General features: G+C 41.5%; 1 protein-coding gene across 1 annotated transcript in view; it reads right to left on the bottom strand.

The window, feature by feature from the left end:
• Nucleotides 1-16,017, bottom strand: part of LOC117557422 (integrin alpha-5-like) — a 72,377-nt gene that overhangs the window by 14,255 nt on the left and 42,105 nt on the right. The window contains exons 18-19 of the mRNA XM_034233256.1: nucleotides 14,390-14,527; nucleotides 6,498-6,565 (exon numbers count right to left, since the gene is read on the bottom strand). Coding sequence (XP_034089147.1) covers nucleotides 6,498-6,565; nucleotides 14,390-14,527 — 206 coding nt within the window. The remainder of the gene's footprint in view (nucleotides 1-6,497; nucleotides 6,566-14,389; nucleotides 14,528-16,017) is intronic.

Below are 16,017 nucleotides of genomic sequence, written 5' to 3'. Positions count from 1 at the left end.
TCTTCAAAAGCATGGGAATATTTTAAAGTTAGTCCAAAACGCAAAGATATTTATATATTTATATCTCACTGAGACTGCTGCATAGCCTAGCAGAAGCAGCAGCTAGCTGTGGTGGCTACCATTAGCAGCTAGCATTTGCTCTCCGATTTTTACATAAAATGGAATTATGGATTATAAATTCAATCATTTTTTTATACATAGACGTTAAAAACCTATGGATTAACCGATTCAGCCGCGTTTTTTCTCATTTTAATGCCATTGAACACGTCTTTTGATCAGATTGACAGCTGGTGGTGAGACGATCTCCCGAGAAGCTCTGTGAAGGTACGTGTTGTGATGACTGTATTTGCTTCCCCTGTCGCGAGTCCGGATCACTCAGTGATGATACTATATACCTACATAATCTGTGGAGTCTCAGCTTTAATCGGATATATTGTATGTGCAGCTACGATAAGTAATAAGGGTACTTTTATCTTGAGTTCTGTGCCAATGTCCGTTAGCATTTTTCGCTCAGGGGTCATTTAGATGCTTCTTATGAGACTTGTGTTTTGTTTTGGTAAACATGGTTTGTATCGTCAATTAGCTGAGATTATTTCCGTTAATCTGGTATAACACATTAATAGGTTCTTAAATATTAAGATCCCCTGAGACACAGTATCGTGAAAAAAAAATTGTTTACATTACGTTTTTTTTTACATTACGTTTTTTATGAATTGAACAACAGAAAAATAATCGTTAGATTAGTCGACTAATCGATCAAATAATCGCCCGATTAATCGTTTTCAAAATAATCGTTTCCCCCCAGCACTAGTCAACACCCCTAATACATGATGGCTTTCTGTCTTTTTTATTCTTTTCCATCCATTATTTGAGAAGTTACTTGAAAAAATACCTTAAGAAACATTTTTAAACCGTTTTTCCGTTGCAGCAACAATTTGTGAGTTTCACATTTGAGTTTGTACGTTTGTGTAGTAGTTGCTTAACATCCATGGTCCTCAGAAGGTCTTCTTTAAAAAATAACGTAACATCTACAGCAGGGGTACTCAAATACAAATCTTAAAGGTCCAAAATAAATGTTTCAATAAGACAAAGGTCCGTTTATTACGGTCATTCAAACTTTTAAACTATTACAACAAGATTCTTAACACGAGGTTGCAAAAACAAAAACAATCTGTATGCAGCAGTTTTCATTGTTATTGTGTCTGTGCTTGACCCCTCAGAGTCGCAGTGTAAGAGCTGCACATTTATGAATAAAGGCAGCTGCACCCTCTTTCATTCAGCATTCCCATTATTGCTTTATAAATGTATTCCCCCTTGTGTGTCCACTGAGGTTCGTCAGGCCCAACACATCTTCAACAAACTCCCCCTTTGCCTCATCATAAAAACTCACAAACACCAGCAACTGAGCATTGTCAGTGGTGTCAGTGGACTCACCCACAGCTAAGGAAATGCACTGTGCATTTTTTATTCCATCACAAAGCTGATTAATCAAATCACCAGCCAGTATTTATGTTCTTCTGGTTGCTGTGGAATCTGAGAGGGGGATTTGCTTGATTTGACCTGTTATTTCCTCTTTTTGTTTGCCTTCAACATGGTCTCCATCACTTCAGTCATGCATTATTTTATACTGCAGTTATTATCCAGTGGAAAGTCCTTACCTACTGGCCTAGTTCAATCAAAGTGGTTACTTTTTTTTGGCTGGGCAGTGAAGTTTTACACACCGTCTTATTTGACTTTCTCAGGACTTAAAACAGTTTTTTGGGGGCAGACCCCCTCAAAGAAAACAATATATTTACACACGTAAGGTCATCATCTTAATAGTTGTGTATGCTCATCCGTGAGCAGAGCATCAAGTTGACATGTCTATTACAGCTGAATGCGGCGATTACCATCTTGTTCAGCAAAACGCCTCACAAACGTATTAAGATCCAAAGCTTTAGTGCGTTTTGATTCAATGCTGAGTACAGCCACACTGACAGTCTCTTCTCTGTCAGTGTAGACCGCAAATACCTCATTCCTTCAGCGCTTGGGTCCGAATGCTTCTCGTTTTGCGCCGTCCAGTTCAAAATGAAATCGCCGCCAATCGTATGTCCACGCTCGCGCCAGGACCGGGGGAGGGGTTACATGACGTGCATCTTGTGCTGCATTCACTTGCACTCGGACATTAGAGACTTTCTCTCATAAATGTCCGATGAGCCACAACTTTTCTTTCAAAACAAAGCTACCAACTGGGGTGGCAGCTGGGGTGGCAAGGCCTATTTTTAGGGTGTCAGATGCCACCCCGGTAGGTGAAACTAGGCTACAAGCTACAGTACAGATGGAACTAGATGAGCTGTTAACTCTCGCTCTGAATTTATTTATTTTAAATTCTCGCTCTGACTTAGACAGGTTGAAAGAGACACACACATTTTTCCCACCCCCATTCCGCGAAGACCCGCCCTACTGTGCCTCTGATTCGCAGATTGTTTGGGGGAAAAAAACGCTGACTGGATGCTGAATGTGATTGGACCAAAGCGTTGACACACACAGGTGGAACACAGTGGAACAGTCAGACATGCAGAGCGCTGTTTGCAGTGGACATAGCGGAGAATTTTGACTCGTTGCGAATGCGTTGTGGCGATGTCTCACATATAATACAGAGAGATAATACATATGAAAAGTATAATTTGCTCAGAGTCCGGAGACAGTGGTGGTTCGGTCCGGATCCGGACCGGAGTCCGTAGTTTGAGGATGCCTGATCTACAAGATGAATCGCTACAAATTGTGTACAGATATTCATGTCTATAACCCCTTAGCAATCCTTGACTTTTCCTTGAGCGATGATGCTCCCTCTTGTTACAGTTACTAAATCAGCCTACTATCACCTAAAGAATATATCTAGGATTAAAAGACTAATGTCACAGCAGGATTTGGAAAAACTTGTCCATGCTTTTATCTTCAGTAGACTCGACTACTGTAATGGTGTCTTCACAGGTCTCACTAAAACATCTATTAGGAAGCTGCAGCTGATTCAGAACGCCGCTGCTCGAGTCCTCACTAACACTAAGAAAGTGGATCACATCACTCCTGTTCTGAAGTCTTTACACTGGCTTCCTGTGTGTCAAAGAATAGATTTCAAAATACTGCTGCTGGTTTATAAAGCACTGAATGGTTTAGGCCCAAAATACATTTCTGACCTCCTGCTAAATGATGAACCATTCAGATCTCTCAGGTCTTCAGGGACTGGTCAGCTTTCTGTCCCCAGAGTCAGAACTAAACATGGAGAAGCAGCGTTCAGTTATTATGCTCCAAATATCTGGAACAAACTCCCAGAAACCTGCAGGTCCGCTGCAACTCTGACTACTTTTAAATCCAGGCTGAAGACTTTTCTTTTTGTCGCTGCTTTTAATTGAACTATTCATATCTTAAACTGCACTGTAACTTTTATCCATGTACTTTTTCTTTTAATGTTTCTTTTATTAGCTTTTCTTTTTAATGACTGATTTTAAATGCCATTTTCTGAATGTCTTTCGTTTTTTGTAAAGCACTTTGAATTGCCTTGTGTTGAAAGGTGCTATATAAATAAACTTGTGTACAGATATTCATGTCTATAACCCCTTAGCAATCCTTGACTTTTCCTTGAGCGATGATGCTCCCTCTTGTTGACTTTGCCATTTAAAAGTAAACAAAGACGAAGAATAAGCGATCAAATGTTGAAAACGTCACAAAAACTCAATTTAGTACATAATACTTATATGCTAACAACATGCTAAGCTAAGAAGGCGAACATGGTAAATATTCCTGCTAAACCTGCTGACATTAGCTCAAAGCTACACCATGCTAAATAACAGCCTTATAGAGCCTGTATTTGTGCTTGGCTGTAGACTCTTGTGTTTTTCTAAAGTTGCATTTCCCAAGAGTATCTATTACAAAGCCATTCTTTTTCTTCAGTCGTGAAAAGGCCTTTTTTAAATCGTACGCCATCAACATTACTACCATTCAAAGCCCTTATTTGCCGGCTCGGTTTAGTTTGAGCTACCTTTGCTGCCGTGTTCATTTGAAGTGTTTCGGTGCAGGGCATTAACCAAAATGCCAGAGAAGCAATTGTAAAACGTAATGAAAAGCAGGGACGTGAATTATTTTCCAGACAATGCTTCTCTGTTTCTAGAAAGTCCCCACAGGCCATGTTCTCCGGGCATATCTGTCCATGACTGACCTGGGAAATGACCCAAATCTGATCACTGTGATTTGTCTCAGGAAACCGACCCCCACCTTATTCTGCATGTTCACAGTGACGCCTGTGTGCAACCAGCGAAGTGATAAATCCTCTCGACACTCTCACACTGCAGCCCTCCCCCAAAAGCTTCACTTTGGCAGTAAATTCATGTTTCTATTGGAGGAGAAAGGGAGTCTGGCGGAGGGTCAGAATCAGGGTTCTTCTTTCACTCCCCGTTTCCTCCTCCCCTCCCCCGTCTTCAGAGGGTCTGGACGCAGTGACCCCTCGCTAGGTAAGACAACCACCAGATGATCTTAATTAAGCCCGGGCACGTTTAGCGAATGCAGAGGAAGCCACACTGATACTCCAACACCAACACTCAGCAGATGCTAAGAAGAGAAATCCTCAGAGATGTTAACAGCGCTTTCATCAGGCGTTTCAATCTTTGGGAAAGATGTCACAGTGGAGGACAAATCTCTTAAAAGCATAATTGGATCCAGAGGATACAACTCGAACACCGGGGCTGCGAATGTTAAACATCTTGCAGATTCTTGGAGAACAAGAGAGGAAGTGCTGCGTCTCGTAGAATGTCGGTGAATTCAGGGAAAATGCTGAATCATTCGAGTCCCGTGGCACAAATAACAAATGCAGATATTTGAGTTTTTCGTGGGAGACTTTGGCTCTTGATTGCATTTCTGCAGCTAAGAGAAATCACATGGCGATGTAATGCCTCCTCATAACAGAGCAGCCTCGGAGGAGACAGTCTGAGTTTTCTTTTGTGAACGGACCGAGACGCTGCCAAGTATTTGGCCGACGTCCATTCGTGAACAAGGATACACGATTAAAAAACATGTTTGAGTCCTTCCTCTTAATCTGTACTCCAGTGAAAGCAAGTTATGAGCTATGAACTGTCTTCCAGTGTCTTACAGTCAATAAATCAAGTTTTTCCCTTTGAAATATCATTCATATTATTTCCTTTGATGTTTGATTTGAACTCTATTAACAGATATTTGAATAATAATGTGTAGACAACTGTGTCTGTAGTCTGTCGTTAAGGCTATAACACAAATACTTTGAATGCACTTAAAGCCAAATAAAACATCTTGAAATATGACTTTTTTAATATATTTTGAGCTTGTATTTATTGTGGAAGCCATAAGAATCGTTGAATAACATGGAAGCATTCAGAGAAAAGCGTATGGTGTTGCCCATGTGCCAATACCTCCTGATGCGTGATACATCAATCGTGCTAAATCAAAGCTAATCCATAGCACGTCACAGGGTACCTCTATCTGTCTAGAAACAACTTTTTAAGATTGACATCCAGCCTTCCTTTATCTTCTAACTTTGGTGAGTGTCCTAAAAAAAAGGACTTTGAGGAGGTGATGCTACAGTGCAGAGATTGCGTTCACTCATTTACTTAAGAGCCCCTTTAAAACCACTGATAACTCGTGACCTTGTAACCTGACGGGCAACAGAATAAAACATTGAGAACAACCTTGTGGTCTATCCGCCCCAGCACGTGAACAAAGTTAGCATCTAGCGTGTGCACATAGTGAAGCATTTAGCTGCTTAAGATGCAGATATTTCCCTCGACAGTTGATGGAGACCAAAAGGTATAATGGGAGTTAATATTGGTCTTACTTTCACCCCCCCCCCCCCCCCCCCCCTGCCTGAAACGCCACCATTACACTCCTTTGTTTACCTCCTGAACAAAGTGTCATCACTACGTAACACTTGCGCTTCTACTGGCTAGCACTCCAACACATTGTACGTGATAGGCAAAGGGCGGGACATCTCTAAGCGGTTGACCAATCACAACAGCTAACCAATCAGAGCAGACTGGGCTCTGGTTTCAGACAGAGGGTGAAAAGAGGTGCTGCAGCACAGGCAGTATGAGAACAATATTAAAGCGTGTACAAATCTCACGGAAGACAAAATACACATTTGATCCTGAAAATGAATAGAGCTGTTTTAAACAGTAGGGCCATTTGCTGTGGAATAATACTGAGTGTGCTTCCAGTAAGTGCCGGTGTTTACTTTGTCTCTTGAGCCAAGACTGCAACTGCTGCTAATGCTAACCATGCAGCCCTTCTAGCGTTCTTTCCACACTAACCAAAAGCATCAAATGCATCACTTCAGAGGAGGTGTTTCAAATGGCAAACAGAAGAGCTTTCCTCATTATTTCTTTTCAGTCGCAGAAGGAAAAACAATCGAAGCAGCCTCGCAAAGCATGACTGGAGGGTTTTAAGTTTTTGTTTGTTGAATCAGGTAAAGTAATACAACCGTGACTTCCTCTCACCCATAAACAGCCAGCTTGAGGTCAGGGACGCAGATGTTGTCGTCTCCACAATCCAGTTGAATCTGGGCCTGAGAGAGAGAGAAGGACAGACATAAATGGAGGGGAACGAGGGATGAACGAGGCATGGATATGAAGGGGGAAATGGAGAGGAATATCCAGGGTTATTGGGAGAGGGAGAAGCTTTTGAGGAAGTGGATGTTTACAGAAGCCGGCACACCAGATTCATGATTTAATGAAAGGATAAGAGAGGATATAGACTATACATCTCCTCCACATATGAACAAAACTGTACCAATATTTGCAACAACCAGATGCCAGGAGGTTGTGTGGAAGCTGCATCCGTTCATGTTTGGACGGGTAAAAGTAATAAGTGAGCTTTACATGTGGGGAGGGGCAATAGAGAAAACATGGTGAAGGTTCATGGAGAATGAAAGGGACGATGAATTCCATCTAAACAAGCAGTACATCAAAAGCCTCGGTCACAAAGAGTGAAAACCTCACATTTCAAACGGAGAATTGGGCTTGATCTGCATTTTTTTAAATCTGTCGACAGAGGAGTTAAAAACCGCAGCAGAAGATAAATGGGATTGGATTTGGCGGCATTGTCTTTCCCAGTGTTGAAGCTTCAGCTTATTCTCCTTCTCTGTCTCCACTATTTCTCTCATATCGTCATTGTTGCCGTGCCCTCATCTCTCCAACATATGGGAGACATTAGATTCCCAAAGAGCGCAACAGAGAGCAGAGCATCAGCCTGGCAATGGTTAACAGTGTCTCAGCGGAGATTCACATCCAGTGCAGGACTCGCGGGGCTATCGGTCATTTAACACCGAGCACACACTCTCTCTCAGATCAAGTGGTGACTCCCAACGTATCTCCTCTTCAAACCATCCTCATCTTCCTATACGTTTGATCCATGTTTCCCTCCAGCTCTTAAAGGGTCCTGTTGGTCAACTTTGAGGATATGAAATGAGGAAAACAATGGAATGATATGGTATTTGTTAAAGCTGTACAACGGCGTGGAATCAAATGCACGATGCAGAGACAAACAACGTATCAAAATAAAGTGTTTTAATGTAAACAGGTCATAGTATAGGTTAGACAGTTTAATCACTCAATAAACTGTCTAACCTATACTATCAAAAACTAATACAAAAAGACTTACTTAATCTAACTCTCTATGGACAATGACAAATGATCTTAACGCTGGAATGCTTGGAACGCACAAGACAATCTGGCAAGGAGACAGGGGAAGACGAGAACGATATATACTAGACAGGTGAAGACAATTAGACGATCACAACAGCGGGAAAACAGACAAGGCAGGAAATGTACTTTAGACACATGAGGGACTATCAAAATAAAACAGGAACCATCGAAACACAGAACATGAAACCTAAACTAGGGAACAATGTTAGCAGAGCCGTCTACGCACAACAGTATTTCGTAATAAAACCTGTAAAAGGCTTGTAGCGATGTCAGGAAACAAATGAAGGTCCCGAAAAAACGCCTTATATAACAATATCATATTTAATGAAAATGGTCAACTTCTGTGCAGAATGATCCGATCCAAATGATTAACTTTAATAAATACCTTTTACCCTCTCTTCCACACCTTACACAGGAGAACATTATATTCACTGTGAGTGTCGCCAACAAGGTGACCCAACTAATCCAACTCATAATTGATCACAAAATAATAAATAATAATAATATGAACAAATCTAATACTAAAATATGAACAATCGCTTCAGTCGCTTTAAAGAAAACATTGGACCTCATTCAAAAACCACGGGTATAAACAAGTTAGTCCTTTATTGGCACTTACAAGTGATTTAAGATCATTTGTGGCATCCGCTACCAAGGACACCATTTGTGTTATGTTTTTGTTGGTTATTTACAAAAGCGTGACTTCAATCCTTCTTTTTACTCTTTGGTAAAATGTGTATAAATGAAACTCGAACACATACTGAGTAAAACATGTCGCCTACAACGAGCTTAAGACAATTTTAGCGGCGTCGATTACATCTATCAAATCTCCCAAACACCTTATAAGAAGAATTATTGTCAAATAGGACACATAGGGCGACTGTGGCTGCGAGGGGGTGCGGTCATCTTTCAACCAGAAGGTTGTGGGTTCGATCCCAGCCCGTGCAGTCAACATGTCGATGTATCCTTGGGCGAGATACTTAACCCTGAGTTGCTACAGTTGAGTTGGTACACTGCTCTGTATGAGGTCCTAGAGTAAGGTACACTGCTCTGTATGAGGTCCTAGAGTAAGGTACACTGCTCTGTATGAGGTCCTAGAGTAAGGTACACTGCTCTGTATGAATGGGTGTGAATGGGTGAATGCATGTAGTATGTAAAGCGCTTTGAGGGGTCTTAAAGACTGGATAAAGCGCTATATAAGTACAGTCCATTTACCATTCTGACAGAAAAACTAGATTCTACACTGAACTACTTTGATGTGGAGAAATAACAGCATTCGTTGAAAGATGGTTGTATTCATATTAAGTCCACATCTCTCTGGTAAAGCTTCAAACCTAGTGTGTGTGCATTTTGAATCCTGGGCAGAAAAGGCAGACTCAGGAGCCCAGGATGTCCTCTATACCAGTGGTTCTCAAATGGGGGTACGCGGACCCCTAGGGGTACGTTGGAGTACTGCAGGGGGTACGTGAGATTTATTTTCTATGAATGAAAAAAAAAAAAAAATGTTTAGGAAAAGTAAGGAAGTTTGAGCAGTGTGGGTTTTATATTAACAGAGTTACACATATTTCAAAACGCAAAGTGTAATAACTGCAGTGGCCTTCCTGTCACTGAGAATAACAAAGATCCTCAGTGAAGCACAAGCCCATGTTTCTCACTACATTGTAAGTACTTAAAAAGATCAGTTCAATGCAACTAATGTCGTCTCAGTGTTATTGCATGATGTTAAAATTGGTTTGCCATGAATTTAGTGACGGATTGTAAACATTTGAAATGTAGCATTTAAGTGTTTCTCAGTTACAAGGTTGTTGTTTTAATGAATCAGACACTGATGGTGGAGCGCTGTGCTGTACCTCTTTATATAGGCTTTTCTTCCCTAACAAATCGTTTTTGCGCTGATCAGGGGTACTTGGCTGACATTTTCAAAGGGGGTACATTATTGAAAAAAGTTTGAGAATCACTGCTCTATACAATGCAGCACAATGTCCAATACAGAGGACATTGGTCAATGGGCTGGGTGTCATTAGAGGCAATGACTGAACATAAAACACATTACATTGCTATAAGTGGAGGAGCATTAATGGGATTTGACATTATTAAAATCTTACGCAGCATCATGTTAACTTTAGGTGTGGTTAGACGTTGGCCTGTTGCTCTACGACCACACCCAGTAATGACTAACATTGCACTGCAGTCATTACATCACTGCCACAATATTAAAATAACAACTCAAGCAGCAAAACCACACCACTCAGCTGTGGCTCACTTTCTTTAATCCTTTATGTTCTCGACTGATTACGTCTTAATGGGATAGAAAAAGTGAAATGTAGTCTTTTCAAATCTTTGTACATAAGAGACATGAAGCCTAGTGTTGCTCTATGAGTCTTTCTGAGTCTTTCTCAAAGGAGTTCTGTTTGTTGTTTTACGTATTCAGCCTTGAAATAAAGCAATTTTCTACCATTGTCTGTCCTTCAATTGGGTCCTACCTGCTCGGGTCATCATTGACAGAAGAATACAACACAGAAAAACACAGAGATCGTGACACGTCCACAAAATAGCTTTCCCATTCATCGTCTTTTAGGCAATTCCTTAATACTTAATGGCATCACACCTTTGACTTAGCGCTGTTTACACGAGAAGGAAACGGGTTGTATCTGCTACTTTTCTCTCGCGTATAGCCCGTTCGTTCACACGGGGCCATAACCGCGGAAACGGACCCCGCAAACGATAACAGGTCCCAAGGTGGATAGATCTGCAAACGGAACGCTCTGGGGGGCAAACGGCTCAGTGTGTACGCCCTATACGATCATTTCCTGATAACGATGAAGCCATAGTCCCACCTCTCCCCACCTCTGCTGCTCACTGCTGTAGCATGCTCAGTAGCTACTGTCAGTAGCTACTGAGCATGCTACAGATGTTAGTGCAGAATCTACAGCTCCTCTACCACAACCATCAGCAACAAGTGGACATGGAGAATTACATGAACTACATGTTGCTAAATCCACCGCGGGGCATGAACAGAAGGGCAACCATGGCAACCATGCACGGGGGTCTTCTTCGCTGCTTTAGGTGTATTTTGTGGCGGAAGTTACTACGCCACTTACAGGCCCGGCATATGTACTCCAGCGTCTCCAGTGGTCTCGTGTGAACGGACACGTTAAATGAGCCGAATGCGTGTGAACGGAAGACTTTTTTGATAACGAATTCGGTCCGTTTGCGCTCCCGTGTAAATGGGGTCTTGCTTCTCTAGTTTCTGTGTTTGATAGAGAGTAGTTCATGTTCACAAATATTGAAAAAGGTTTCCCAGGACATGTGGAAGTATATGGAAAAGCCCTAATGTGCTTTTTGGGGGATTTCCCTAGGTTTTGGTGCATGTAAATGGTCCCAAAGTTCCCTCCGAAGCAAGTGTCTCTTTCACCGTCAGCACAGGCAGTATGAGAGAAATAAAGAGCTTTTTGAACATTAAAGCATGGAGACATGTAGAGACACTACATACTGACATGAACCTGGAAATTAGTATAATTACATAAGAAGAAGGGAGAACACCAAGGCGTGCATTGTTTAGTGTCCTTAAAGGTTTCAAGGCTGAAAACACTTGGTTGTTTTCTGTTAAAAACAAGTACATGACTGCACACTCACGCACCCACTTTACCTTGTATCACTCACATAAGCATGTGCACGTTTCCAGGCTGTGTCTCTGGTGGAGGAGACCGCTGGCAACATACATAAACAAACCACAACCAGATGTGTGTGAGTGGAGCGCCGCCCAAACCCAGACGGAGCTGTCACTCCTCCCACTGTGTTTCTGCACAGCCATGACTCCTCTATAAACCGTCCAACTCTTCATGGAGGAGAGAAAACACTGATTCCTGAGATATTTCGTATTTTTGTATTTTATTATACATGTTGCATTGTTGGAGGAGGTTCATGCACTCGTCTTCTCAAGACTAGATTACTGCAATGCACTCCTCTCCGGCCAAATCAACCGCCTGCAACTTGTCCAGAACATTACAGCCAGTTCTCACCGGTGCAAAAAGGTCCGCACACATAACCCGCACAACTACACTGGCTCCCAGTCCACTACAGCATCCAGTTTAAGGTTCTGCTCCTGACTTACAAAGCCCTGAATGGACAAAGCCCAAATACCTCTGAGACCTCATCCGTACCCAGACATCTACCCGCTCTCTCCGCTGCAGCCACGCTCCTGTTCTTTACATCCCCCGCACACGTCTCCGGACAGTGGGAGACCGCCTCTGGAACTCCCTCCCAGATCAGCTGAGATCTGCCCCTTCCACCGAGGTCTTCAAAACCGGCCTCAAGACCCTCTTCTTTCGGCAGGCCTTCCAATAAACTTTCAGCATGGTTCACCTGGAGTACTGCCATTGTTATCGCTATCTCAGACGTTTTTGTTTTTGATTTTTTTAATCTCTCAAATGTTTTCAGTGTCCTTTGTTGTGAAGCGCTTCAAGATTTGTCTTGGCAGATGAGAAGCGCTATATCAATTACATGTATTATTATTATTATTATTACTGTAGCTTTGTGCATATGTCAATAAAACCTTTGAATCTTGAATCCTTTACTTGAGTAAAAGTACAACAAATATGATGTTAAAATACTTCATTACAAGTTAATGTACTGATTTCAAAAGTACAAAAGTATAAGCATCAAAATATACTTAAAATGCAAAAAGGAAAAGTAGTAATTTTGCACATAATCAGCTAAATGTACTACAAGAATCAAAAGTAGAAGTATTTATTTTATTAGGGTTAATATATTTGTATATGTTTTATACATAAGAGCATTTTCGTACTAGTTCTAGTTTGTCAATGTGGACCAAATTAAGATACTAGAAATACTGTGATTAGTAGTACAGTACTGCATTATACCATATCAACATATCATGTGTTTTTATATGTAAAAAGTACTTATGGTGAAGTACAAAGTATGATATCTGCCTCTGAAAAGTAGTGGAGTAGAAGTTTAAAGCAGCGTTTTATGGGAATACTCAAGTACAGTACTTAAGGTAGAAAACTTAAGTAAATATACTTAGATACTTTCCATTACTGCCCTCCACCTCTTACCATGTGGGCTTCGGCTCTATAGGGGGCCTTTACGAGTGATGTCAGTTTTAATATGGCCGCCTGTAACCTCAGCCTTCACCATTCAAATAAATCCCCTGCATGCAAACTGTAAACATCAGGACATGTGCTGTGGTGTAGAGGCTGAAGCTAAAGTGTGTGTGAGTGCCGTTTGTTCACGATTTAAAATAGTTTGGGACCGTTTTGTAAAAGAAAGGTAATGACGCCATCTGTTCAGCTCTCTCCTTCCACTGGTGAGCGTTGTGGGGACTCTCTGCTTCGTTCATAACATGCAAGGCGTGCGGAAATACAAGTGCTGTGAGGTTCAGACGCTCAGTGTGGTGATGTAGAATATAGATTCAGTTTATGACTCTACACAGACACACACTCCTTATCTTAGGAAGTTTGGAATTAAGTGCTTCATGGATTATTTTGGATTTCTCAACCTGGATATATTTTTTTAGATGCATTTGTTACGCATCATGTTTAAAAGGGCCCTATTATTCTAATGTTCAGGTTCATATTTGTATTGTGTGTCTCTACTGTGATATGTCTTTAATGTTCAAAAAGCTCTTTATTGTTCTCATCCTGCCTGTGCTGCAGCACCTCTTTTCACCCTCTGTCTGAAACCAGAGCCCAGTCTGCTCTGATTGGTTCGCTGGCCGGCTCTGTTGTGATTGGTCAACCGCTTAGAGATGTCCCGCCCCTTAGCCTTTCATGTACAATGTGTTGGAGCGCTAGCCAAAAGAAGCGCGAGTGTTACTAAGTGATGTCACTATGTGCAGGAAGTAAACAAAGGAGTCCAATGGAGGCGTTTCAGGCGGTATTTGTGGAGAGAAACTTCCTCTGAAGGGAACACAGGGATTTTAGCCTTCTGCAGACCGTTTACATGCACAAAAACCTAGGGAAAAACCCCCAAAAAGCCTAAACTAGAATTTCCATATCATTTTCCATGGCCTGGGAAACCTTTTTCAATATCTGGGAACATGAACTACTCTCTATCAAATACAGAAACTAGAGAAGGAAGTCTCAAAGGTGTGATGCCATTAAGTAAAGCATGGAATTGCCTCATAGACAATAATAATAATCCTTATATTTATTATAGCGCTTTATCAAAGACTCTCAAAGCGCTTTACAAATACACATTACACATACAGATCATACATGTAATGGTCATCTACTGTGGACAATACCCACAGGAGCAAATTCGGGTGAAGTGTCAAGCCCAAGGACACAACGGCCTGACGCAGTGGGGCGGGAGCGGGTTTCGAACTGGAGTTCCCCAACGCCCCCTTGATCTGATGATCAAATGCACAGACCACTGCGCCACCCGTCCCTACAATGAATGGGAAAGCTACTTTGTGGTCAGTTTTCATGTTTTATTTACATGCACAAAAGACCTATAGAACACACCATAGGAAACGGGAAACCCCAAATGCATAATAGGGCCTCTTTAAAAATACTGAAGCTGTCAACTATGCCATGAAATAAACCTTAATGAAATGTATTTTAAAATGTTGGAGCCCCGAATACATGACGTAACGTACTGCGTGACCCTTTTCGTGGCATTGGTTTTACGAGGTACTTTGCATCACGAGTTAATATACATACCTTCTGCTCTATTCGCTGCTCCGTCTCATAATTCAGGATCGGTCTGAGGCCATGCTGGTCCTCCGGGGCCTCGGGATCCAGACTGAAGTTCAGGCTGATGAAAATGGGAGAGAGTTTATCCCGAAACTCCTCTTCCCCCTGCACACAGAGAGAGAGATGCAACCATGTGAGATATTGATGTGAAAAATCGCCAAATGAGTTCTTTTCTGGTGTATTTATATCTAAAAGAAGCAGGAACTTCGGAAAATATGGTTAGAAATGTGTCATCATTTTGGGATTTCCAACATCCTCCTTTAGAAACATTTAGAAGAAAAATATTGATGGATTAAACAAAATCAGAAGCAGATGTTACAGTCACTATTGGCCTATATGTAGTATTAAAGAAACCCTATTGTGCTTTTTGGGGTTTTATCTTTCCTGTGGTGTGTTACTTGTAAGTAGGTTTTTGTTTACTTCCAGAACATAGTGACATCACTGTGGAACACTCTCAGAGGACTCTTTAAAGTAGAGACACTACATACTGATATACACCTGAACATCAGCAGGAGAGGACTCTTTAAAGTAGAGACACTACATACTGATATACACCTGAACATCAGCAGGAGAGGACTCTTTAAAGTAGAGACACTACATACTGATATACACCTGAACATCAGCAGGAGAGGACTCTTTAAAGTAGAGACACTACATACTGATATACACCTGAACATCAGCAGGAGAGGACTCTTTAAAGTAGAGACACTACATGCTGATATACACCTGAACATCAGCAGGAGAGGACTCTTTAAAGTAGAGACACTACATACTGATATACACCTGAACATCAGCAGGAGAGGACTCTTTAAAGTAGAGACACTACATGCTGATATACACCTGAACATCAGCAGGAGAGGACTCTTTAAAGTAGAGACACTACATACTGATATACACCTGCACATCAGCAGGAGAGGACTCTTTAAAGTAGAGACACTACATACTGATATACACCTGAACATCAGCAGGAGAGGACTCTTTAAAGTAGAGACACTACATACTGATATACACCTGAACATCAGCAGGAGAGGACTCTTTAAAGTAGAGACACTACATACTGATATACACCTGAACATCAGCAGGAGAGGACTCTTTAGAGTAGAGACACTATATACTGATATACACCTGAACATCAGCAGGAGAGGACTCTTTAAAGTAGAGACACTACATACTGATATACACCTGAACATCAGCAGGAGAGGACTCTTTAAAGTAGAGACACTACATACTGATATACACCTGAACATCAGCAGGAGAGGACTCTTTAAAGTAGAGACACTACATACTGATATACACCTGAACATCAGCAGGAGAGGACTCTTTAAAGTAGAGACACTACATGCTGATATACACCTGAACTCAGCAGGAGAGGACTCTTTAAAGTAGAGACACTACATACTGATATACACCTGAACATCAGCAGGAGAGGACTCTTTAAAGTAGAGACACTACATACTGATATACACCTGAACATCAGCAGGAGAGGACTCTTTAAAGTAGAGACACTACATACTGATATACACCTGAACATCAGCAGGAGAGGACTCTTTAAAGTAGAGACACTACATACTGATATACACCTGAACATCAGCAGG

This window comes from Gymnodraco acuticeps, unplaced genomic scaffold (genome assembly GCF_902827175.1).
Source record: "Gymnodraco acuticeps unplaced genomic scaffold, fGymAcu1.1, whole genome shotgun sequence".
Lineage (NCBI taxonomy): Eukaryota > Metazoa > Chordata > Actinopteri > Perciformes > Bathydraconidae > Gymnodraco > Gymnodraco acuticeps.
This window is presented reverse-complemented; position numbering and strand designations above follow the sequence as displayed.